The 25077-nt window shown below is 40.2% G+C and overlaps 1 protein-coding gene across 1 annotated transcript in view; it reads right to left on the bottom strand.

Moving 5' to 3' along the window:
• Window positions 1-25077, bottom strand: part of GAD2 (glutamate decarboxylase 2) — a 75238-nt gene that overhangs the window by 27278 nt on the left and 22883 nt on the right. Inside the window, exons 8-9 of the mRNA XM_082740896.1 lie at window positions 22763-22842; window positions 1032-1086 (exon numbers count right to left, since the gene is read on the bottom strand). Coding sequence (XP_082597022.1) covers window positions 1032-1086; window positions 22763-22842 — 135 coding nt within the window. The remainder of the gene's footprint in view (window positions 1-1031; window positions 1087-22762; window positions 22843-25077) is intronic.

Here is a 25077-nt window from a genome sequence, read left to right as displayed (position 1 = left end):
GGTGGCAGCAAAGGTTTAATCTTGTGGTTTATTAGCCTAGAAGTAGTTAGAATACAGAAGCATGGGGAACCTGCTGCTGCCACTTCATAGGAAAAAAAAAAAAAAAGAAAGAAAAAAAGAAAAAGAAAAAGAAAAGGCAGAGAAAAGAATAACTGCTCCTAAATGGATAATAATCAAACGCACATAGCCTGCCACTGAACGAGGAACTGTAGGTCCTATCCACTAAAAGTTACATTAAGGGAGTTCTGCAAACAAGCTCTCTGGTTTGCAAACCACCCAGGGATAGAAATGACTTTATAGAGCTTTGTGGGAATCCTTCAGAGGTCTCCAGAACTTGCTGCTTCTATGACTTCTAAATTGCTTGCCAGAGAAAAAGATGCTTGGAGAGCCAATCATAACCATATTCCTAGGCAGGAAAAATTGGCCCCTTTCAAATAACCACACCGTGGTAACTCATGGTGCATTGGTGTTGTGGTTTCTTCCACTTGTGAAAATGATCTTTCAAATGGATGTCTGTTTAATGCCAACTCTCAGCGCATAAAAAGACGAATGCTGTAGGAACTCCGACAGCATCACCGTATATGTTATCACAGGGTATATTATTTAAACAGCAACTTAGATCTTTCCAAAGCAGGGGCTGCAACTCAGAGAAGTGAATAATGACTAGATACAAAAATCCCATATTCTCAGTAAAGCAGGGAGGTTGAGAATTGGGTCCTCTTTTCAAAACAAAACCAAAATGGCAGCACCTGGGTGACTAAGTTCATAAAGTGTCTGACTCTTGATTTTTGGCTCAGGTCATGATCTCAGGGTTGTGAGATCCAGCCCCGCACTGGGCTCTGTATTGGGTGTGGGCCTTGTTTGGGATTCTCTCTCCCTTTCCCTCTGTCCCCCAGTACAGCCCCACCCAAAACCCCAAAAGCAAACAAACAAAACAATCCCAAACCAAAGAGTGTTCTCCACTGGATGGAATCAGAAATATGTACCCTTAGCTTGTTATGGGCTGAATGAAGCTCCCTACAAACACTTACTTTTTGTTTGGCTTCAAGGATCCTTCTTTCAAGATCAGATGGGATCATTTTCCCCCTGAAAGGAAAAATAAATACATTAGAGGTTTGCTTCGAATAGTTTACTTTGTGGTCTTCACAAGCAGCCGCATCAGGGTAGGAGGTCAACCCTAAATGATCAGTTAAAACAACTCGTTGACTCTTTCCAGGAAGAAACACAGTTTCTTCCTGAAAGATACAGGATGTAATTTCTGACACATCCAGGGGACTAATGAGCACACGGTGCTGTTAGAACGGCCACGGGGCCCTCTAGGCTACACACAACCTGCTTTTCAGGTCATCCCCCTAACTCGGTTAAAAACAAGCCTGCTTTGGCATGAAACACTTGGCAATGAAAGGACAGTACTGAATAGAGATTTGTATTCCCAATCTTCAAATGAATGTAGCTGCGATTTCACATATAGATGACATGCCAAGAAGAGAAATCCATTTGAAACAATTGAATGAAAATATTAAGTAAAAAAGCTACCTAATTACATTCTAAGTACTAAAAGCCTGAAGCTGGCCAGAAAAACATGGGCTCAAATTTCAAACAATTAGATACACGGACTTTGGAAAAAGAAACATCCTTTCTTTTCTCCCCGAAATGTTTCTTTCCTAAAATAAAAACACAGATAGTTCTAGGCTAATTATAAAACTCCATTATTATAATAATCAAAGGAGTTGGTTTCTACAAAAAGAGAGATGTAGCTAGATGTGTGATCTTAGTCAGGTGACTTGATTTCTCTGTGCCTCTCATTACTGTCCCTGGAACACAGTGATAATAATATTACTTATGGAGTTATGAGGTTTAAGTGAGTTGATAACTGCAAAATGATTTTAAAAGTGCTTGGCATGTGGGAAGCACTCCATAATTGTTAGGTTTTATTGTTGAGATTGTTATGTATGATGACATCCATCTCCCAGGACTTTGGGGGGAAAAACAGGGAAAGGAGAGAGTCGTTGCCTGGTGCCAGGAACAGTAAAAAAAAATTTTTTTAAAGATTTTATTTATTTATTTGACAGACGGAGATCACAAGTAGGCAAAGAGGCAGGCAGAGAGAGAGGGGAAAGTAGGCTCCCCGCTGAGCAGAGAGCCCGATGCGGGACTTGATCCCAGAACCCTGAGATCATAACATGAGCCAAAAGCAGAGGCTTCAACCCACCCAGGCGCCCCAACAGTGAAAAAACTTTAAAATAGCTCTCTTGAGGTTGCTAAACTGGCTTAACTTTTCACATCAGGGTCATCGATCTAGGTTTTTAAAAGGCAGTTTGGAAAAATAAATTATGGGCAGAAGGTTGTCACAATAACAGATGGGAAAGGCTATTGGCATTTAGGGAGCAGTGTGGGGAGGGGCTGGTATTTGTCTTGAGGTCAATAATCCATTCCTGGCTGTCCCTGTGACTCAAAGTATAGAGCAAGCATTGGGCTACTTCATTCTATCTTCTAAGTTTTACATACTGAAATTTGTTATTCTATTATGACTTACTTTCCTAACACCCATTTTACAAAAATACTTCGAGCATCATATAGTAAGTTTTATTTCCAGCAACTTTCATTCCAGGCTTGCAAAGGAGGCACTGCAGAGGAGCTGGCATGTAAAGCAGACATTAGGCCTGAACGCCTTAAGAACCACTAATTTATGTGAAGCTGTCTTCCGAAGGAAGGCAGTTAAAACGCAATTATCTGGCAACAGGAAGGGACAAGTTGCCAGTCATTAATCAGGCTGGGTTGGAACCAAGGACAGTGAACCTATCTATGGTGGTAAGGGTACAATCTGGGGTGGGAGCAGCCCACCTCTGGGGAACTTTGATGAGACGGGGCTTCTGAAGGAGGGACAGAGGGAAGGGAAAAGCAGGGGGCCGGGGCAGGGACAAGGAGTTCACTCCCTACACTTCTCCCTACACTTCACAGCTCGGCCTTGGGGGCAGCCCACGAAGCAGTGATTTTCCATGTCTCTAGATCAGGCTATGCTCAAACACCTTGCTTCAGCGCTGATATAAATAAAATCAAATAATAAAATAAAATATAAAATATAAATAAAATATATAATAAAATATAAAAAATAAATAAAATAATTTTCAGAAGAAATTTGGGTATTGAAGTTGTCTTTTACATAAAGCTTTCAGCACATTAAAATGGTCATTGTATTTTTCTAGGTAAATGTAGAAGCTGAGAGAGGATTCTCAGAAACGGGTTGCAAATCCCCAACTTTCCCTAGTTTTCTACGTGCCCAAGGAGAGTAAAACACTCTCTTTTGGAGAGTTTTGGGTGACAAGGTTGAGAGCCGCAATTCGGGGGTCTAATCACACCTGGGTGTTTTGTTAAGCATAGGCAGTAAGGTGTCTCCAAGAAGTCACAGATCAGGGTATATTATAATCAGAAGGGGCTGAAGACCTGTTTCCAGTCTAATTGTCTCATTTTTCCAATGAGGAAGTGGCCAAGAGAAGGAAGGTGACTGGCCAAGATCAAATGTTGGTAAAAGGTTGATTGTAACTAGACAGAAGACACTAAGCTTCCTAGAAAGGTCAAATAGATAGGAAACCTATTTAGAAAGATTGGAGTCTTTTAAGATAAGATAAATCCTTACCGATAATATCTGACTTTCCTGGATCAGAACTGTCATTCAAGCACGCTGGGGAAAACAGTAATGAACAGACAATCTGTTCCATTTCCCTATCAGAGTTTTGGGGCGGGCTGGTAAAATAATCAAGTTCAGGTAGAAAGCAATGGTTGTGGCTCTTGACGGGGGAGGGGGGGGCAGGTTCCAGACACCCTTGGGCACTCTGCCCAAGATACTTGTTCTATCCACTTAGGATCCCAGAGCCTGAAGGTAGCGGGTACTTGTTGGAGGTTACGTGAGCAGAAGGCAGAAGTTTAACTCAGGGTTGATAGTAATTTGGTGACTCTACCTTAATGACTGGCCAGACAGTTAGTATGGGGGCCTCTTTCATCTTTCTGTTTATCTTAGAATTTGCTCAATTACTTTAGAACAAGGGTTCTTAAAATTTAAGTGTGCATAAAAATCACTTGGGCGTGCCTTTAAAATGCAGATTCCTTGGCCCCCCCGCTCCTAGGGATTTTGATTCAGGAGGTCAGTTATCAGGCCCAGGAATTAATTCTTTCCACAAATATGAATTGAGCACATACTAGGTGCCACACACTATTGGGGGAACAGACCAGTTTTTACTCTTCAGGGCTTCCTTGCTAACAAGAGAAACGAATGATCACACAGTCCAAATAGACAGGCAGAGGAATCTGCATTTCTAACAACCCCCCCAGAGCGTTCTGACCTGGATCCACATGCTGGGAAAAGATTGCTTTGGAAATGGAAATTTTAGCCTGGTAGGCATTTAAACAATTGTGTGACAGACTAGCCAAGGACCATTCCTTCCTTCCTAGGACCTGTGGTTTTGAGCCATCATGGCCGAAGGGCAGGGAGCAGAAGGAGCTCCAGATACGGAGCAGCGTACATTCCCTGCTGGTGCTGTGGGGCGAGAGAACATCTGGGTGACCTCCAGCAGGGTCCTCTGAGGACTAGAAGCTGTCTGGCAGGGCCTGGAATTTCCAGACAAACATCTCTTGGTGCAGGAAGGCTCTGGACGGCAGCTGTTGCATTCTGTAGGTCTGGCCTCAAAGTATCTCCAATAGTAAAAAACGCCTATCTTTAATGTTCACACATCTTAGCCTTTCGGCACACAATTAAGAGTGACTGGTGCTTTGTAATGCTGCCCTGTGGTAGTTGTTAGTGTTTATGACAAGGCTGCCATGGAAGCCGGGACTGTTGAACCAGACTTCTGCCTTGGATGTGGCTGCCTTATATTGAGATTTCTGATTTTGCAACAGTCTTTAAAAATGTATCTAAATGCTATCAGGTCAGATAACATCACAAAATTTCCTGGGTAAAAAACCCACCATGGCAGCTAGAGCTACCAGCAGGAAAATCTTGTAGGAAGAAGTTAAAAACACAGATTCATGAAGGAGAAAGTGAGCTTACCAACAGGAGAATGTTGACTAGAGAATTCATATGACTAGGCAAGCTTCCCAATAGTCACAAAGCAGGTGCCGGGGTCCTTGGTGACCCTGCTCATTGGCCCTGATGAACCTGTAGTAATTCTATCAAGTGAGTAGAGGTTGTCTCTGTTCGCAGAGATGTGTGCAAAGAGGAATGGATATGTGTGACTCCATAATCTCGGACCCTCCTGCTAACCTCTACAAAGGTTACTGTTGTTCAGATCTTGCAGACAAAGAAACTGTGGCTCAGGGAGGCGGGTAGATGTGGCAGAAACTCAGAACATGGAGACAGAATCACCAGGTTCTTGTCCCAAGACCTAGGCTCATCGTGTGTCCTTTAAGAATTCAGTTCTTCCTTGGGCTATAAAACGATGACAATAGGACCTCCCCTCACAAGGATTCCATGAGGATTAAATGGGATCATAAATAGAAAACACTATAAAGCACTGAGTATAAAACTCTGTCTTCATATAGCTACCGCTCAGTACATATGAGGTGGTCTCACTGTTGTCATTACTAGCAATGGTTCTAGTGGTGTGTGACCTTCTGGGTGTCGCGCAGCTAGCAGGGGGCAGGCTGCAAACCTAGAGCTGTCTTGTATCAGAATGCAGGCTCTTAGCACCGTACAACAGATGTCTTCCAAAGCATTTATGGGGTTCAAACAAAATGTCTGCCTATCTGAAAGGTTGAGTTCTAGAACTGCAGTAATGTAGGTAGGGTTTTTTGGAAGCCCCTCGAAGTGAGTACTTCCTTGATCCCGATTCTTTTGGCTATTAATACTGTCTAGTAAAATAAAAACTTATCACTTCCTACTAAAATATTTTGCTCCATCATCCCCTGATGATACAGTTCCTTCTAGAATAGTATCTAAATCCTAGAGAAGTAACCAAAGTTGGCCAATTTTTTGGTTTTGTTTTTTTAAGTAGTCAGCATTTAAAAAATATATATATAGATTGTGATACAGGGATGGTAAAGGGAACTCATGGACCCAAGCCAATTTTCAAATTGCCCAGACTGTGTGGTAACTTGAAAATTTCACGCACTAACCGGGGAAGACTGTTGCCGGAATTATGCAGCAGGGGGGAAACTTATGAGAGAGATCTCCTGGGGAGAGAGCTCCGTGTGTCTGCACATGGCTGCTGCCCATGTGGGTCACCTACCCTAGGACATGACCAGCAGACAGACTAGCAAACTCAAATCCAAACAGACCATTCCGGAAGCACCTGTATTATGAAACCAAACCCTCTGCCAAAAGATTTTTTTTTTACCATAATTAGAAACAGTAAGCTTCTTTGGTCTTTAATATGGACTTTGATTTGGGAAAAACGAATTTTAACTTTAACAGATAACCACAGATAACTTTAACAGATAACAGATAACCACATTTTTCTCTTTTAAGATTTGTTTTCCAATACACACAATGGGCTCACCCAGCATTACAGCCAGGATAGAGGAATAGGACATTCTGGGTGACTTTTTTTTATCTAATTCCAGCAATTTTTAAAAAATTACTTTTTAAACACATATATACACTCTCACTCACTATACAACAATCCAAGTGATGTCCAACTGAGGAGGCCAGCTGTGATGTGGTAAGGAGCTACTTTCGTTTTCACACAAACCCCGCAGATCGCTGCCAGTGGGGGCCAGCATTGAAGCTCACAGGGGAGTATGTGACGAAGGAAAGTGTCTACGGGCAAGAAGGTGTGTACTGGCCATCTCTCATCACTGCCTCAACTTCCCCCAAACTGCCATTCCACTTTCCTGAATACACTGGTAGAGAAAAGAGGGGGATTGCGATAAAAAGTTCAATTCCCCCTGTAAGAAAGCATACTTGGATTATTCTAAATAACTTCTGAGACAGGGAGGAAATCAGAACTGCAATTACAGAACATTAAAAATTAATGACATGGGAATACCACATGTGAAAACATGAGAAGCACCCTAAATCATCCTCAGAGGAAAATGAATAGCCTGATGGGCATTTAAAGTTAAATAACAGAATAAAAATAACTAAATATTTAACCTAAGAAGCTAGGAAAATGAAAACAAACAGTGTAGACAGAGAGAATGAATGAATTTTTCTATGATTTAGAAACTTTATTAGGTAGACTAATTTAATAAATTCAGAAGCTGGGATATTGAAAAGATCAGTGAATAGACAAATATCTGATTGGTTCAGTAAAGAGAGAAAAATGTAACATTTGAAATAAGAGAGGAGGTTATGGAAAAGATATTTTAGTATTATAAAACTTTCTATATAGAGATTTGTGCTAATCTTAAAATTTTTGAGGAAATAGATAATTTTCCCCTACTAAAATGTAAATTGAAAGAAGTGATTCAAGGATATATAGAAAATTTGAAAAAAATTGATAACCAAGAAGTAAGTGGGGAAAAAAGTTACCAAAAACAACCCCCCAAAATGACAGGCCTAGATGTTTTAATAGTGAATTTTAACACATCTATTACTGGTGGATAATGCCCTCTAAACACTTATACAGAAGACAATGGGAAGCTGCTGGATTTATTTCTAGAAACTAGCTAATTCTCAAAGCAAGATCTGTCAAAGGTAGCCCAGAAAAGCTTATCAATCAATATATCTTATAATACAGATACATAAATCCTGACTATGTTTTAAAATATAATACAGAGGAAATTACAGATTAACATGGAGCCAAGTAGAATTTGTTGCAAGAATACAAAGAATGGAAGGGAGGTAAAATAATCACTAGTATCTGAAACTATAAATGAGTAACCTGAAATAATGTATAAGAAGAAAAACACAGATCTTTACCAAAGGATGCAAAAAAACCCGATTTGAATAAATAGAGAGACACGTGTTCTTTGATGAGAAAACTCAACATTGCAAATACATACAGTTGATCCCTAAACATAACACAATTCCAACTGGCTCCCCACTGTTTTAGGGGAAAGGGAATTTGAGATAAAAATTCTAAAGCACAACTAATAAAGAATATTCAATTAAAAAGAGGGCAGGGGTCAGATTTTTCTCTACTAGAATGTAGAATATATTATAACACTATAGTGATTTAAAGTATGGCAATTGAGCCTAAATAAGCAAATCAGTGGAACAAAAATAGAAGGCTAGGAAGTGATTAAAGCATTTCGTTTGATCACACATGGTGTTGGAACAATGTTAAGCAAAAACTAAGTGGATAAAAAAATAAAAAATAATTATATATCTCTCAAACACCACAGATCAAATTAAATTTCAGTTAGATCAATTATTAAAATAATAAAATAGAAGAATATTACTATGTACTAAGGAGAAGACTTTCTTGAAAGGACACTGGAGGTAGAAAATGGATAATTGATGATAGCTCTGACTATCAAAAAAAGGAATACTTCTATAAATACCATAAATAAAAGCGAATGATACATTTTGTAAAACATTGACAACATACATGACAAAAATGGCTTTGTGTTGCTTTTCCAACTATGAATGACATAAAATGTTCAACTTTGCAAATTATTGAAAATGAAAATATAAATAATTAAAAAATGTTTCTACTCCTCAAGTTGACACAGGTCATGTAAGGTTTTAGTTTCTAGGATTAGTAAGAACATGGTGAGCAGCCACACCTTTATACTGCTTGGGAGAATTGTAAATTGGCTGGTTCTTTTCTGAAGGGCAACATGCAAGCAAGTATTCTAACTCTTAGTGCAGACATAGTTCAAGGCTCAGAAACCTATTTTTAAGAATTTATGCTAGGAAAATAATATAGGTATGTGTGAAAATATTTAGCCACACTGATACTTTAATTAGCAATTGTTTAAATAATAAAAATTCAAAGTAGCTTACATGTCTAACAACAGACTTGTTAAGTAATGTAAATTCTAAGCAATAGGCTATTAAATAGTAATTAAAAATTGTACTGGAGAAAGTTGCCCATAATATTTTATTAAGTAATAAACAAATTTATAATCAGTAGGTTTTATATTTAAATATATATAATGTATTTGGAATGATATGCACCAAAGAATTATGACAGATTATGTCTAAGTCCTCCCACTTCCCTGTTTTTCTACAATGAATATGTGCTGTTTCTGGAGAGAATTTATTATAAGAAAATAATTGTAATTGTAAGAAAATAAGAAAAGAATATTATGTTTGTTTTTTATAAAAAGAATGGGCTATCCCTCACCTAATACCAAATACAAAAATTAACCCAAAATGGGTCAAGACCTGAATGTAAGAGCTAAAACTATAAAACCCTTAGAAGAAAGCAGAAAGCATACAGCAAAAGCTTCATGACATTGGATTTGGCAATGGATATTTTCATGGACACAATACCAAAGGAACAATCAACAAAAGGAAAAATAGACAAATTGGACTTCATAAAAATGAAAAATTCTTGTGCATTAAAAGTCACCATCAGAGTAAAAAGCATCCCACAAAATGGAAGATAATATTTACAAATTGTTGCAAAATCTGATAAAGGACTAACATCCCAAATATATAAAGTGTTCCTTAAGTTCAACAACAAAAAAACAAACAACCCAATTCAAAGATAATCAAATGGACCTCAGAGGCACATACAGAACATTCCATTCAATAGAAGCTGATACACATTCTTCTCAAGTGCACACAGACGTTCTCCAGAATAGATCATATGTTAGACTACAATAAAACATTTTAACAAGTTTAAGAAGACTGAAATCAACAGGATCACCCAGCATGTACATCATCCTGTATTGTCTTTTACAACCACAGTGGTATGAAACTATAAATCAATTAACAGAAGGAATAAAAAATAATTTTTACACACACACACACACACACACACAATGGAATACTATGCAGCCATCAAAAACTGAAATCTTGCCATTTGCAATGACATGGATGGAACTAGAGGGTATTTTGTTAAGGGAAATAAGTCAATCAGAGAAAGACACTTATCATATGATCTTTCCAATATGAGGAATTTGAGAGGCAGGGCTGGGGGTTGTAGAGGGTAGGGAGGGAAAAAATGAAATAAGATGGGACCGGGGAGGGAGACAAATCATAAGAGTCTCTTAATCCCAGGAAACAAACGGAGGGTTGCTGAGGGATGGAAGGGGAGAGATAGGGTGCCTGGGTTATGGACATTGGGTATGTGATGTTAATTGTGTAAGACTGATGATTCACAGACCTGTACCCCTTAAGCAAATAATTCATTATATGTTAATAAAAAATAAAATAAAATAACCAGAAATTAACAATCAAATAAACAAATAAATAATAAAAGGATTAATGCCAATCTTTCCCAAACTCTCCTAGAAAACTGAATAGTAGGAAACATTTCTAAACTCATTTTATGAGACCAGCATTATCCTCATACCAAAACCAGGTAAGGACACTATAAGAAAAGAAAGTCACAGGCCGATATCTCTGAAGAACACCAGATGCAAAATTTCTCACCAAATACTAGCAAACCAAATTCAGCAATATAGTAAAAGTATAATACACAATAACCAAGTGGGATTTATCCCTGGGATGCAAGGATGGTTTGACATCTGCACATCCATCAATTTGATGTACCACATTATCATAATGAAGGACAGAAATCATATGATTATCTCATATGATATCAATAGATAGAGAAAAACATTTAACAAAATTCAACATCCTTTCATGATAAAAAATTGTCAATAAATTGGGGTTAGAGGGAAAGTATCTCAACATAATGAAGGCCACATATGACAATCCCATAAGTAACATTATACTCAATGATTAAAAGCTGAAAGATTTTCTTTTAAGATTAGGAGGAAGGTAAGAGTGCTCACTCTTACCACTTCTATTCAACATAGTACTGGAAGTCCGAGCCAGAGAAATTATGCAAGACTGAGAAAAAAAAAAAAAAAAGACATTCATATTGGAAAGTAAGAAGTCAAATTGTCTGTGTTGCAGATTACATAATCTTATATATAGAAAGCCCTAAAGACTCTACAAACAAAACCCTGTTAGAACAAATAAATTCAATAAAGTTTCAGGATATGAAACGAACATAAAAAAGTCAATCCCATTTATAGAAACATGAAAAAGAAATAAATTTAACCACAGAGATAAAAGATAAAAAACAAATTGCCATGTGACCTGTCAATTCCCCTTCTGAGTATACCCAAAGGAATGAAAAGCAAGGCTCAAAGAGATATTTGCAGACCTGTAGCCAGAGCAGCACTGTTCACAATAGCTAAAACACGGAACCAACCCCAGTGGTATATGCATACAATGAAATATTATTCAGCCCTGGAAAGGAAGGAGCTGATGACATTTGCTTCAACATGGATGAACCCTGAGGACATTATGCAAAGTGAAACAAGTCAATCAATCACAAGAAGACAAGAGAGTCAGGTGCCTAGAGTGGTTGAATTCATAGAAACACAAAGTAGAATGTGGTTGGGGGTGGTTTGGGGAAGAGAGAGGAGAAAGGGGGATGGGGAGCTTTTGTTGAATGGATATAAAGTTTCCATCTTACAAGATGGGAAGAGTTTTGGAGATGGATAGTACTGATGTACGCAGCACGAATGTCCTTCATATCACGGAACTGTATACTTAAAAATGATTAAGATGTTAAATGTTATGTGTATTTGGCCACAATTAAAAATTCAGGGGATAGGAGACAAAGGAGCAGGCCTGACTGGTGAACACAAGGAGTTCTGAGTCCAAGCCCCAATTCTTCACTTTCCAGCGAGATGATCACAGACATGTGCCTCTCTACCAGGGTTATAAATCGAACAGGGAAAGGGGAACTCACCACACTGCTTGGGACTCCTATGTACCTAGAAACTTCACAAACTGTGCTGGCACCAGGTAAAGGTGAAGGGATATACTCTTCTGTGTCTCTAATAAGTGAATTAATTAGATCCATTGTGCAAAATGCTTAGGAGTCCAGCTGGCACATAATAAACACACAAAGTGTCAGCTTATTTTATAATCCTTCCTTATATAGGACATAATGAAACACATACACCTCAACACTGCTGAGTTCTCTTCATCTAAACCCATAGGAAATATGACTCTCAAAGGGCTGACCCCAGTCCTGCTCACTAAAAATTGATTCAGGGTCTCTGTGAAGTCTATCCTATTACAGTGCACTCAACAGCTCCCCAAGGACCTGAAAGAGTTAATTAGCTTCCCTAACCGCTTTCACACTCTGGCCACAATTGAGCTAATTTAATAAGAGAGTATAATGACCCCAGATTATTTATACTTTCAATTGTTTAAATCGATTGAGTGATGAAGTGTGGTATTTAACAAGCACAAGGAAATATTATCTGACTGAAATTTGTAAAGCTAAGAGATAGATTAACCTAAAAAACTAAAATTTTTACAAAAATATAAGTGTTCATTTTGTGGTATACAAGTATTAACCAAAATACCTACCAGAGATCTTGTGTTATGTGGAATATAGGAAGGCCGGTGACTCTTCCAGTCTTCTGCCAATCAGGTGTCATGTATTTTGCTCAGATTTGTTTTCTCTAAGGTTTTACAGCAATTTAGATAATTTTTTCAAAGATTCTATTTATTTGTCAGAGAGTGCAAGCGCAATCAAGGGGAAAGGCAGGCAGAGGGAGAAGCAGGCTTCTTGCTCAGCAGAGAGCCCAATGAGGGACTGGATCCCAGGACCCTGGGATCATGACCTTAACCAACTGAGCCATTCAGGCATTCAATTTAGATAATTTAAAGGAAACCCCAAAGGGAGGAGTAAGAGATGGAAAATGGGAAGAGAATGGCAGAGAGTGCTATAGAGAATTAATTTCTCAAAGCACCTGTGAGTCTGTAGTGATGGTAAATATATCGCACACACATGGAGGGGGAGATGTTTTCTTACAGTAGTAGAGTGACCAAATGGTCAACGCTGACATTAATAATAAGATGACAATCCTGTTGGGGAGGTATGACTGAGAAAGACAAGAATCACCTCCCTGGAATTCCTGCCTAAAATGCATTGCCTGAATCTAACCATGAGGAAATAGGAGACAAACTCAAATCAAGACATCTTCTACAAAATAAATACACACTTCAAAAATATCAATGTCATGAGAGATAAAGGAAGGATGAGGAAATGTTCCAGAAGAAAGGAAACTAAAGAGACATGAAAACTGAGTGTAATGTGTGGTCCTGGACTGGGAAAAACACAGCTCTAAAGAATATTATTGTGACGATTAATGAAATCTGAATAAGGTATATTGATTAAATAATAGTCTTGTGTCAATGTCATCTGATTTTGATCATTGTACTGTGATTATATAAGTGAATAGCCTTGTTCTTAGGAAATGCACATTGAAGTCTTTTTTTTTTTTTTCTGCACATTGAAATCTTAAGGGGTAAAGAGTATGATGTCTGCAAGGAATTCTTAATTGGTTTAGAAAAATCTGCTATCTATAATGCACATATAATTTGTATTTATAATATAATATTCATTACATTCAAGAGATAATACTGAATAATGCACTTGGAGAGAAAAAGAACTCCAAAGATGTATATTAAAACTCAAAATGGATTAAATACCTAAATGTGAGAACTGAAAACATAAAAATCCTAGAAGAGGCAGTAATTCCTCTGACATTGATCACAGCACCATTTTTCTAGATACATCTCCTAAGGCAAAGGAAACAAAAACAAAATAAACCATTGGGACTATATCAAAATAAAAAAGCTTTTGCACAGAAAAGGAAACCATCAACAAAATGAAAAGACAACCTACTGAATGGGAGAAGAAATTTGCAAATGCTATATCTGATAAGGGGTTGGTACCCAAAATATATAAAGATACAATTCAATACAAAAAAATCAAATAACCCAATTAAAAATGAGCAGAGGATCTGAACAGAAGTTTTTTCAAGGAGGACATATGGATGGCCAGCAGACACATGAAAAGTTGCTCAACATCACCTATCATCAAGGAAAAGCAAGTCAAAACCACAATAAGATATCACCTTACACCTTACACCAGTTAGAAAAGCTAAAATGAAAATGACAAGGAGAACAAGTGTGGGTGATGATTGGTGAGAAAGGAACCCTCATTCACTGTTGGTGGGAATGCAAACTGGGGTGGTCATTGTGAGAAACAGTATGGAGGTTCCTCCAACAATTAAAAAGAGAAATACCACATGATCCAATAATTCCACTACTAGGTATTTACCCAAAGAAAATAGAAACACTAATTTGAAAAGATACATGCACCCCTGTGTTTATTGTGGCATTATTTACAATAGCCAAGATATGGAAGCAGCCTAAATGGCCATTAATAGACAAATGGATAAGGAAAATGTGGTGTGTGTGTGTGTATATATATATATATATATACATACACATACATATATTCATATGTATACACACACACATATATATATATATATATATATATACAAAATGGGAAAAAATAGAAATTGAAAAAAAAAAAAGGTGGGATGTGTTAATGTCTAAGAACCTTTCCAACCCTGAGGGTTTCTGAATTGAAATCCACTCACAGCTTCAGTCTGGTGTAAGCCCAGGGCTTTGCCCCTCCCTCACTCATAGGTCCCTAACCTCTCCCCAGACCTTCCAGAACCACTCCTGCTTTCTCCCCTTGGTTTCTTCCAGCTGTATAATGTAAGACAACTGCACAATTCTTGTGAGCTCTTCAGAGAAAGATTCTACACAAATTTATCAAAAGCAATAAGGAACTCCCAAGAGAAATTAAACTTCTGCTATGTATTTTATTCCTTCTTTTCATATAATTCATATTTCCTGTCTAGCAGGTTCTCCGTCTCACAGTTAAATATGCCTTTAAGCACCCTCCTTAAAACAACGAAACCAAAAACCATCCTGAATTCAATACCCCTCCAACTTCTATCCTCCCCAGTTCCCATCAGGGCTCCATCTTTAGAGAAAGGGTCTGTATCTGCCCTTCCCGCACACCGCTCCCCCCAACTCCTGCCCACCCTTCACCAGCTGCAAACTGCCTTCTGCCTTCACCCCTCTACTGAAGCTACTTTTACCAACTCACCAGCCACCTCCTGATAAGTAAAGCTATGGGCAGTTGTTGATCCTTATTTCGTCTGTTGGTAGTATTTGATGCCATGAACTGCTTCTTCTAGAAAGATTCTCAAGCCCTCATGCCCCGGTTCCTCATCCTCCTCCAAGGACTCTGGCTATTCCTCCTCAGTCCCCACTGAGGGCTCCTCTGACTCAGTCTGTCCCTGCAATGTGGATGCTTCCTAGAGTTCTGTAGTAGGCCCACTCTATCTGGCTTCCAGGGCGTAACTTCAGAGCCCAAGGCCTATGTGACACCCTCATTTGGATGCCTCATAAGTTCTTCAAACGCAACATCTTCAAATCTGAACTCTTCACTTTGGCCAGGGTTCCCTGTCTCAGAGAACAGCAAGCCTGGCATTCATCCTTGACTCTTCTCTCAACCTGCACACCGATCCGTCAATAATTCCTAGAAATTCCAGCACACCTCTACATCAGGGCAGCCCATCATTCAGCATCTACTTATATTACTACCACAGCCACCAACTTCCAGCCTCCAACCTATACTTCACTCTGCATTTAAGATGATCTCTCTAATGCCAAAACAGGTGTTTAAAATGATATTTCTAATGCCAAAATATGATGTCACTTTGCTGCTCCAGAACTTTTCAGGGGCAGCTCACGTCTTCAAATCTACAGTTCAAACAGCTTAGTATGGTTCATAATGTCCTTCATGACAAGGTCATTCTGACCACTTCCCGCAAGAACTTCTTTTCAGTCCTTTGGGTAAGCCAATAATCCCTCACATCCATGGCTTAGAATGTGCCATGACCTCTGCCTGGAACATTCTGTCCTTATTATCTAGCTAATTCCCATCATGCTCCCTCTGGATGTAGAATTAGATATGTATCAATAGCAGCCTGTACTCTGCCTCTCACAACACATACCTTTCTCAGGTGTTACCACTCGTTTCAAAGTCTGCCTCTGCACACTGGACTAAGTTTTGCAGCATCTGTGACCATGCCCACCTTGTTCACCACTGTGTTCACTGTGTATCACTCAGAGGGCTCCCACTTGCATCATATGGGAACTCCATATTCTTACAAATTATCATTCCTAGAAGTTTTCTCTCTCCTCTGTCTGAACCTTTAGGAAACATCTTTTTGCTTAGTGGCCCTATCCAATTCTGAAATATCACTCAGCGTCTTCCACAAATATTTATTTTCCCTATGTATTAACTCACACTTCTATCCTTAGACACCATCAATGCAGCATTAACTTGGATTCCACTAATTCAAAATTTGCAACTATTAGACCCGATGATACTTAAAAAAATTTTTTTTTCAAAGATTTTATTTATTTATTTGACAAAGCAAGACAGCAAGAGAGGGAACACAAGCAGGGGGAGTGGGAGAGGGAGAAGCAGGATTTCCACAGAGCAGAGGAGCCTGATGTAGGGCTCGATCCCGGGACCCCGGGATCATGACCTGAGCTGAAACCAGATGCTTAACAACTGAGCCACCCAGGTGCCCATAGACCCAGTGATACCTGAATAAAAATTCATTAATCCCATTATTGTAAAGATTCAACTTTTTGCTTCTAAAGAAAAAAAAAACTTTTACACTAGAACTTATGAACTTGAAGATTCATTTAGCACATTATCCTCTTCTGAATTTAATAATTAACTTTCACAAAAACAGGGTATTCTCTTTAGTTATGATACTTCACATTCATATGTAAGCCATGGTGCAATGAGATTTTCCATTGTCTTATTTTATTTATTAGAGTAATAATAAATTTAGTATGCCTCTTGATTTTCAACTTTGAAAGAACCTTTTCCAAACACATGGAGATTTATTATACATTTTTCTTTCTTTAACTGAGTATCATGTTTCACTTTGAATGGTTTATCAAACTGAACCCCTGTAATGACTAATTAAGAGATAGTACCTTGCAGTATTTTCTTCCATATGTGATATTGAACTAGAGGACTATACTTCTTCACTAGGACATTTTCCTTCATTGTGAGCTTCCTACTATGTCAACTGTCTGTAGAAAAAAATAAAACCTATCACCCAGACTAATGGTTTATAGTTTATAGATAGGTTTATAGATAAATAAAATAGGTTATAGATAGATAAAACCTATCACCCAGACAGACTAATAGGCAGAGTCAGAAAGAGTTACTAAGAAACGAATATCTTTCAACTGACATAATGGGAGAAGATATTTGCAAACAACATATCTGATAAAGGGCTAGTATCCAAAATATATAAAGAACTTATCTAACTCAACACCCAAAGAACAAATAATCCAGTCGAGAAATGAGCAGAGGACATGAACAGACATTTCTGCAAAGAAGACATCCAGATGGCCAACAGACACATGAAAAAGTGCCCCACATCACTCACCATCAGGGAAACACAAATCAAAATGACAATGAGATACCACCTCACACCAGTCTGAATGGCTAAAATTAACAAGTCAAGGAATGACAGATGCTGGTGACAATGCAAAGAAAGGGGAACCCTCCTACACTGTTGGTAGGAATGCAAGCTGGTGCAACCACTCTGGAAAACATCATTGAGGTTCCTCAAAAAGTTGAAAATAGAGCTACCCTACGACCCAGCAATCGCACTACTGGGTATCTATCCTAAAGGTACAAATGTAGTGATCCAAAGGGGCACATGCACTCGAATGTTTATAGCAGCAATGCCCACAATAGCCAACCTATGGAAAGAACCTAGATGTCCATCAACAGACGAATGGATAAAGAAGATGTGGTATATATATACAAGGGAATACTATGCAGCCATCAAAAGAAATGAAATCTTGCCATTTGTGACGACATAGATGGAACTAGAGGGTATTATGCTTAGCAAAATAAGTCAAGCAGAGAAAGGCAATGATCATATGATCTCCCTGATATGAGGAAGTTGAGAGGCAATGTGGGGGGTTTGGGGGAAGGAAAGGAATAAATGAAACAGGTTGGGATTGGAAGGGAGACAAACCATAAGAGACTCTTAATCTCACAAAACAAATTGAGGGTTGCTGGGAGGAGGGGGGTATGGAGAGGGTGGTTGGGTTATGGACATGGGGGAGGGTATGTGCTATGGTGAGTGCTGTGAAGTGTAAATCTGGCGATTCACAGACCTGTACCCTTTGGGCTAATATATTATATGTTAATTAAAAAAAAAAAGAAATGAATGTTCTTGAGAGCAGGTCCAGGTTTATGTTTATAAAACCTGGATGAACTTTGCTAAGTACATTAGGAGAAATGAGAAGGCAGGTATGCCCTTTGTCGGCCTCAAGGGATTTTCTGACCCACACATCCAGCTTTCACAAGGACATGATTAATAAAAACAAAATGGCTGCCAAGCATGCTTTAACTGATTCTGACTGGAATGGTGGCTACAGATGACTATCCAAAGTCTGCTCCTTGGCCCCTGACCCAAAACACTTCAATTTCACTTGATCTATTGGGCCAGACTCTCAGTCTTAAACCCATTCTAGAGAGATGATGTGAATTATCAACACAGAATTAAAGACTACATGTAGCTACCAATTCAGCTTTAATTTTCCCCCAACATGCTTTCATACAATACTGCTGGAAGAATAAACTGGTGAAACATTTTGAAAGCCAATATGGCCTGATGTATCACTTTCCTTAAGAATACTCATATAATTTAAGTTAGTAATCATACTAAGAAATAATCCTAAATGGAGAAGCCTGGGCACACATGTTCAATGAAGGATAGAAGGATTATTTATAACAGCAACACCAGAAACAGGGAAATGAATGGTGGGGAGTAATACTTTGTGTTTGCTTTCTACTACCTCATATCATTTTTATTATTTTACACTTGTGAACACATTTAATCTTTGTAACAACCCTATGAAACAAGGCCCTTACTTTTTCCTTTTTTCAGATAAGAAAATATGAGGTGCACAGAGGGATTTACCCAAGTTAGCACTGGAGCTGACACAGGAAGGGGGCGGGGTCCAAAGAGTCTGGAAACTGCGCTGCAAAGCATTATCATGCTTTCTCATAGGTTTTGTAGTAGAGTGTGTTTGCAATAACGTGGGAAAATACTTATCATGTCTAGTTAGAAAAAGAAACATGATCACAAATATGTAAATTAAAATAGGAAAAGAAAAATACCCAAACCTCTATGCTTGGAAAAGGAGTTTCAAGATTTAGATACCGTCTGGTGCTACTGATTCTCTTTGGATGGTGGAATAACAATTTTTCCCTGTTATTTTATATTTTTTAAAGGCATGTATTGCTGTTCAGATGGTAAAAATGATCATTATTCCTCTTTAAAACCTCTCATGTGCTTCTTGTCCCCAGGTCTGAACTGTGCAGGTCCATTTACACACAGATACTATTTTTTTAAGATTTTTAAATTTTTGAGTAACCACCCTGTGGGGCTTGAACTCACAGCCTTGAGATCAAGAGTCACCTACTTCACCAACGGAGCCCCCACCCCAAACACATGGCTACTTTTTGATAAATACAACACAATACAGTAAATATATTTTCTTTATGACTTTGTTAATAACATTTTCTGTTCTCTAGCTTACTTGATTGTAAGAATATAGTATGTAATATACATAACATACAAAATATGTGTTAATTGACTGGTTATGTTATCAGGAAGGCTTCTGGTTGACAGTAGGCTCTTAGTAGTTTAGTTTTGGAGGAGTCAAAGGTTTATGTGAATTTCTGACTGCAAGGGGTGGGGGTGTTAGTGCCCCTGACCCCCAGGTTTTCAACCGTTCTTCCTTCCTCCTTGCTTCACTTTGTACTTCCATTGCAATTTTTTTCCCCCCTTCCTGGGCCTTATTTCTCCCTTCTTTTATTTCTTATTCATTTTGCTCTTTCTTCTTCCTCCTGTATTGTTCTCTCCTCCCTTCCCCATCCTACAAGGCTCATGACCAGAAGGGGGAAAAGCCCCCATAGCCCTAGGTACCTGGTAGTCCCTTCCCTGTGTCCCCTCCCAACGAATGTATGGGGCAGGCCTGGGCAAGGGGTGGGGAGGATTTGCAGGGGGAAGTGAGGTATTTTCTGAAAAACAAAAACAAAAACAAAAAACAAAAAAAACACAGTCATTGTTTTAACATTGTGTTTTAGTGTTTTTACTGGCTTCCAGAACTGTTGACATAAAATTTTTTGACCTAAAAATTTCAGGTGGCATGGCTAGCCACTTATTTTAGACCCCACTGGTTTCCCAGTATGCTCTGCTTTCTGCTCCTTTCTCTGCTGTTGGTGAGCAACAGACATCTTTTGGCATCTGTTCCTGGCATCCTCCTCTGGGCTCCCTGTTCCTGCAACTTTTTTGCTTTTTCTTCTTGCCTTTCCTTCTTTCAGGCCTGCACTTCTCTTTGGAGCACGCTTCTGCCCTCAGACCATGAGAGGTCCTCAGGCCGGCCTCTGGTTCCCAGGATTGCCTGGCTGGCTGGTTTGGTGGGCCCATCCCAAGCCCGCTTGCATTGTTACAACCTGATTCTCACAGGAGCACAAAGTCAAGAACACCTGCTAACCAGACTAGATTAGAAGATGGAGGAGATCAGCTAACAGGGCCTGTCTAGACCATCCTTCCCAGAACTCTAGGCTCCATATAAGAGTTGGCTACAGATTAAGAGTAATATTAAAGTCATCTAAACCTTTATTCCCTGTTAACAATTTTTGTGGCCGTGACAGTTTTCTTCTTGAATCTCAGTTCTTAAGTATCTGAGAGTACTGGTCTTAAAAAATCTTAAAAAGTCTTGAAAAGTCTTAAAAACTAACCAGTTCCAGGGCGCCTGGGTGGCTTAGGGGTTAAGAATCTACCTTCGGCTTAGGGATGGCTCAGGTCAGGATACCAGGGTCCTGGGATCTGAGTCCCACATAAGGCTCCCTGCTCAGTGGGGAGCCTTCCTCTCCCTCTCCCACTGCTTCTCTTCCCTTTCTCACACTGTGTCTCTCTTTGCCAAATAAATAAATAAAATATTCAAAAAAAATCCACAAGCAGTTCCTTCTTCAAAATATCCCTACCTTGCTCCAGTTCTTCTAATCTCCCATCTGTCTTAAAGCTAAAGCCTCACAGTCAGCCTCGCTGACCCAGGTCTCTCTTTGCCTTGCTTCCTGAAGGATGGTTTCCATCATGCCCTTCTCGGATAAAAAAAAAAAAAATGCTTTCAGGTGACCTTGATTACTGATCCATCAAACTCAAGTGCTAAGTTTAGCGTCCTCCTACCGCAACAAGGAAAAATAAAACATCCCTCTTTCTTTCTGATTGTGAAAGTAGCACGTGTTCATTGCGAACAACCAAATCAGATCAGGCAAGACGTAAAGGCGTGGACGAGAAAGTGGCAATCCCTTGTAATTTTCCCTCCCGGAGAGAGATGCGTCCTTAACCATGTGTTTTGTCGAGGCTTCAAAATCCCACATGGCCCACCAGGCTTGCCATGGCTATTCTTCCTGGACACCCCTGATCACACCGCTTTCCTCGCTGGAGTCCCACATGCTCGGTCCTACTTCTGGGGCTTTGCTTGTGGGGTTCAGCCCTCGGTAATGGCACCCATACTTCCCCTCCATCAACTCAGTTCATCCCTCGCTATGAGAACCCTTTGGGGGTGCCTGGGTGGCTCAGTGGGTTAAAGCCTCTGCCTTTGGCTCAGGTCATGATCCCAGGGTCCTGGGATCGAGCCCCACATCAGGCTCTCTGCTCAGCGGGGAGCCTGCTTCCCCGCCGCCCGGCCTGGCTCTTTCCCTACTTGTGATCTCTCTCTGTGTCAAATAAATAAATAAATAAATAATCGTAAAAAAGAAAAAAAAAAAACCCTTTGAAAACACAAGTCTTGCTTGCTGCGCAGAGCCTTCCAAGCAATCTACACAATCTAGAGCCTTCCTAGCAATCTACACAAGAGGTGTTCTGTGCCACAGGATTCAACCCTGTAACTGTGCCCTAATGACACCTCATCTCCCTTTGATCACAGACTGTCAGGGAAACAGGATGATGCCTTATGCTTTTCTGGAGCCTGCAGACATGGTGGGCAAACATAAAATCTGCCTAATAAATACATATAAAAAATAGATGGCTAACTGAGTAGCTTCCTTTTAATTTGGTGAAATTGCTTACCAATTTTTTAGAGATCACATTAATTCTTTATCAGTTCTAGTGAAGATTTACATGGATATGCTAGAAATGCTTTTTAATCCTACACCTATTTCCAGACTACCTATGAGGTTTGGGCACCCAGTAAGGCAGGGATTTTCCCTAGGAGAGCTCTTTGGTTCCGGCTCGAAGTGGACGAGTTTCTGGGGGCATCATTTACTTCCTGCTCACTAAACTGTCCCCACTCCTGTAATGGGTCCATCCATCTCACACCATCCACGGCGCCTGGAATGATGACACTTCCATAAATCGATGCTCAAACCACTGGTTGTTGCTTAAGGGCCCAGGTGACGAAATCCACCCCCCCCCCCGCCACCAACACACCTTCGTGGTGCAGGAGATTGTGACTGATTTAACAAAGCTTCCAATTCAGTCAAGGGCCATGGAAGGCTCCACGGCACTGAAGAACGACACCCCAGGGCTCCAAGCAAGAGCCCACATGAAAAAGAAACAGCGAACAGCAAGCCGGGAGGGAGGCAGGTTTGCCCCCCACCCCACAGTCAGCGCCTGCGTTTGGACTAAGAGAGACACGTGTGGAGTCGCAAACTGCCAACCAGGGAGGCTACAGATGCGTACTCACCTCTCATCGCATTTAATCAGAATCACGCTGTCGGTTCCGATCCCCAAAGCTGCAGCTCCCTTCTTGAGAGAAAAATGACTCTGTTAAAAAAAAAAATTTTTGTAATTAGTTGCACATAAATTCAAAAAAGACCTCAGCTGGTCTTTTTCCTCCTTTTATTTCTAATCTCCCTCAACAGCCTGGATTGCTGAGAGAAGATGGCATCCTTCCGCTGAGCCTTTTTATTTTTTTTTTTAAACTGTGGTAAAACTGTGGTAAAATCTACAGAACACAGGATTTGCCACCTTAACCATTTTTAAGTGTACAGTTTCATGGCCTTAAAGACATTTACGTGGCTGTGCAACCCGCACCACCGTCCACCTCTGGCATTCTTTTCATCTTGTCACAGGGAAATTCTGTATCCATTGAAGGATAACTCTTCATGCCTCCTTCCCTCAACCCCCCGCAACCACCATTCTACTTCCTGTTTCTATGAATTTGACTTCATTAAGTGCCTCATGTACGTGGAACCGTGTAGGATTTGTTGTTTTGTGACTGGCTTATTTCACTCAGCGCAGTGGCTCTGAGGTTCATTCCTGTTGTAGAATGTGTCAGAGTTCCCTTCCTTTTTAGGGCTGAATCCTATTCATTGTAGGTGTACCCACAGTTCCACTTATCCATCAGTGGGTACTGGGGTGGCTTCCACCTTTTGGCCATGAGGGATAACGGTGCTATGAACGAGGGTGTACAAACATCTCTTTGAGACCTGCTTTCCATTCTTTTAGAGAGAGATATATATATCTCCCCAGAAATGGAATTGCTGGGTCATACGGTCATTCTATTTTTTTTTTTTTAAAGATTTTACTTATTTGACAGACAGAGATCACAAGCAGGAAGAGAGGCAGGCAGAGAGAGAGACCGGGAAGCAGGCTCCCTGCTGAGCAGAGAGCCCGATGTGGGGCTCGATCCCAGGACCCTGAAATCATAACCAGAGCTGAAGGCAGAGGCTTTAACCTATTGAGCCACCCAGGAGCCCCGGTCATTCTATTTTTGACGAATTGCCGTCTTATTTCCCACAGCAGCTGCGCCTTTTTGTGTCCCCACCAGCAGGGCTCAATGATTCCAATTTCTCCACAACCTCGTCAAGAATTGTTATTTTCTGGTTTTTGATACTAATCATTCAAATGGGGGTGGGGCGATACCTCATTATGGTTTCGATTTGTATTTCCCTAATGATTAGTTGAGTATCTTTTTATTGGCTCATTGGCCCTTTGAACATCATCTTTAAAGAATTGTCCCTATGAGGGGCACCTGGGTGGCTCAGTGGGTTAAGCCTCTGCCTCTGGCTCAGGTCATGATCTCAGGGTCCTAGGCTCGAACCCCCCATCAGGCTCTCTGCTCAGCGGGGAGCCTTCTTCCCCTCTCTCTCTGTCTGCCTCTCTGCCTACTTGTGATCTCTGTCTGTCAAATAAATAAATAAAATCTTAAAAAAAAAAAATGTCTCTATGAGTCTTTTGCCCATTTTTGAATGGGTGGTTTTGTGGTGGTGGTTGTTGAACTCACCTGAGTTTCTGGGTGAAGATAACAAGACCCTGGGACTTTTAAATGGACCTGCCATCCTAACACACAGTAACCCAAGGCATTTTTACATATAAGACATAAAAACAAGCCAACTGCCCCCAGGAACTAGGTACTGTACGGTTTCCAGGCTTATATTTTCCTACCAAGAGATGTCACACAGTCTCTGTCAAGTTTAGCAAAACTGGGGGCACTCAAGTAAGCACTCTCTTCATCCCAGACTTGTTGGGGAGCTAATGCCGGTGCAGGCAATGGCTCAGCCTGAAGGAGGACCAGGGAGAAAGCACCAGTCCCTGGCTTGGGCAGGATGGTGTGCAGAGAAAGGCCACACTGATAAGCCACCGCCAGATCTTTGTGCTTTTGGGTACAGAATCCCGGGTAGGATGCTGAATCTCAATGGCTGTAATCATGGGGTAATTTGGAGAGCTGAGAGAGGCTAACGTAAGCCCAGCTGTATGGCATCTGCCCAGCAGCCTCTTACTATTAACTACAGATCATTAAGCTGTCCAAAAGGAGGGCTGCTTCCTCAATTTACATCTCCAAAGGGTTGCTGACTGGAATTTTAAGTTAGCGGTCCAGAGTGTCCTCTCCCTGAATGCCCACTTTTGACTCATCTGAATTCTTAAATACGCAGCCCAGGCACTGTATTTTTAGAGGATGTGTCTGATAAGCAAGAAGAAATCCCATTTCTAACAGTGGCCAATAACGTGAACCAAGACACGAGGCACCGCCTAGGGGAGTTTAAAGGGCCCAGTGTA

The sequence above is a fragment of the Mustela nivalis genome (genome assembly GCF_964662115.1).
Source record: "Mustela nivalis genome assembly, chromosome: 7".
Lineage (NCBI taxonomy): Eukaryota > Metazoa > Chordata > Mammalia > Carnivora > Mustelidae > Mustela > Mustela nivalis.
Note: the sequence above shows the minus strand (reverse complement) of the source record. Positions and strands in the feature narration are given on the sequence as shown.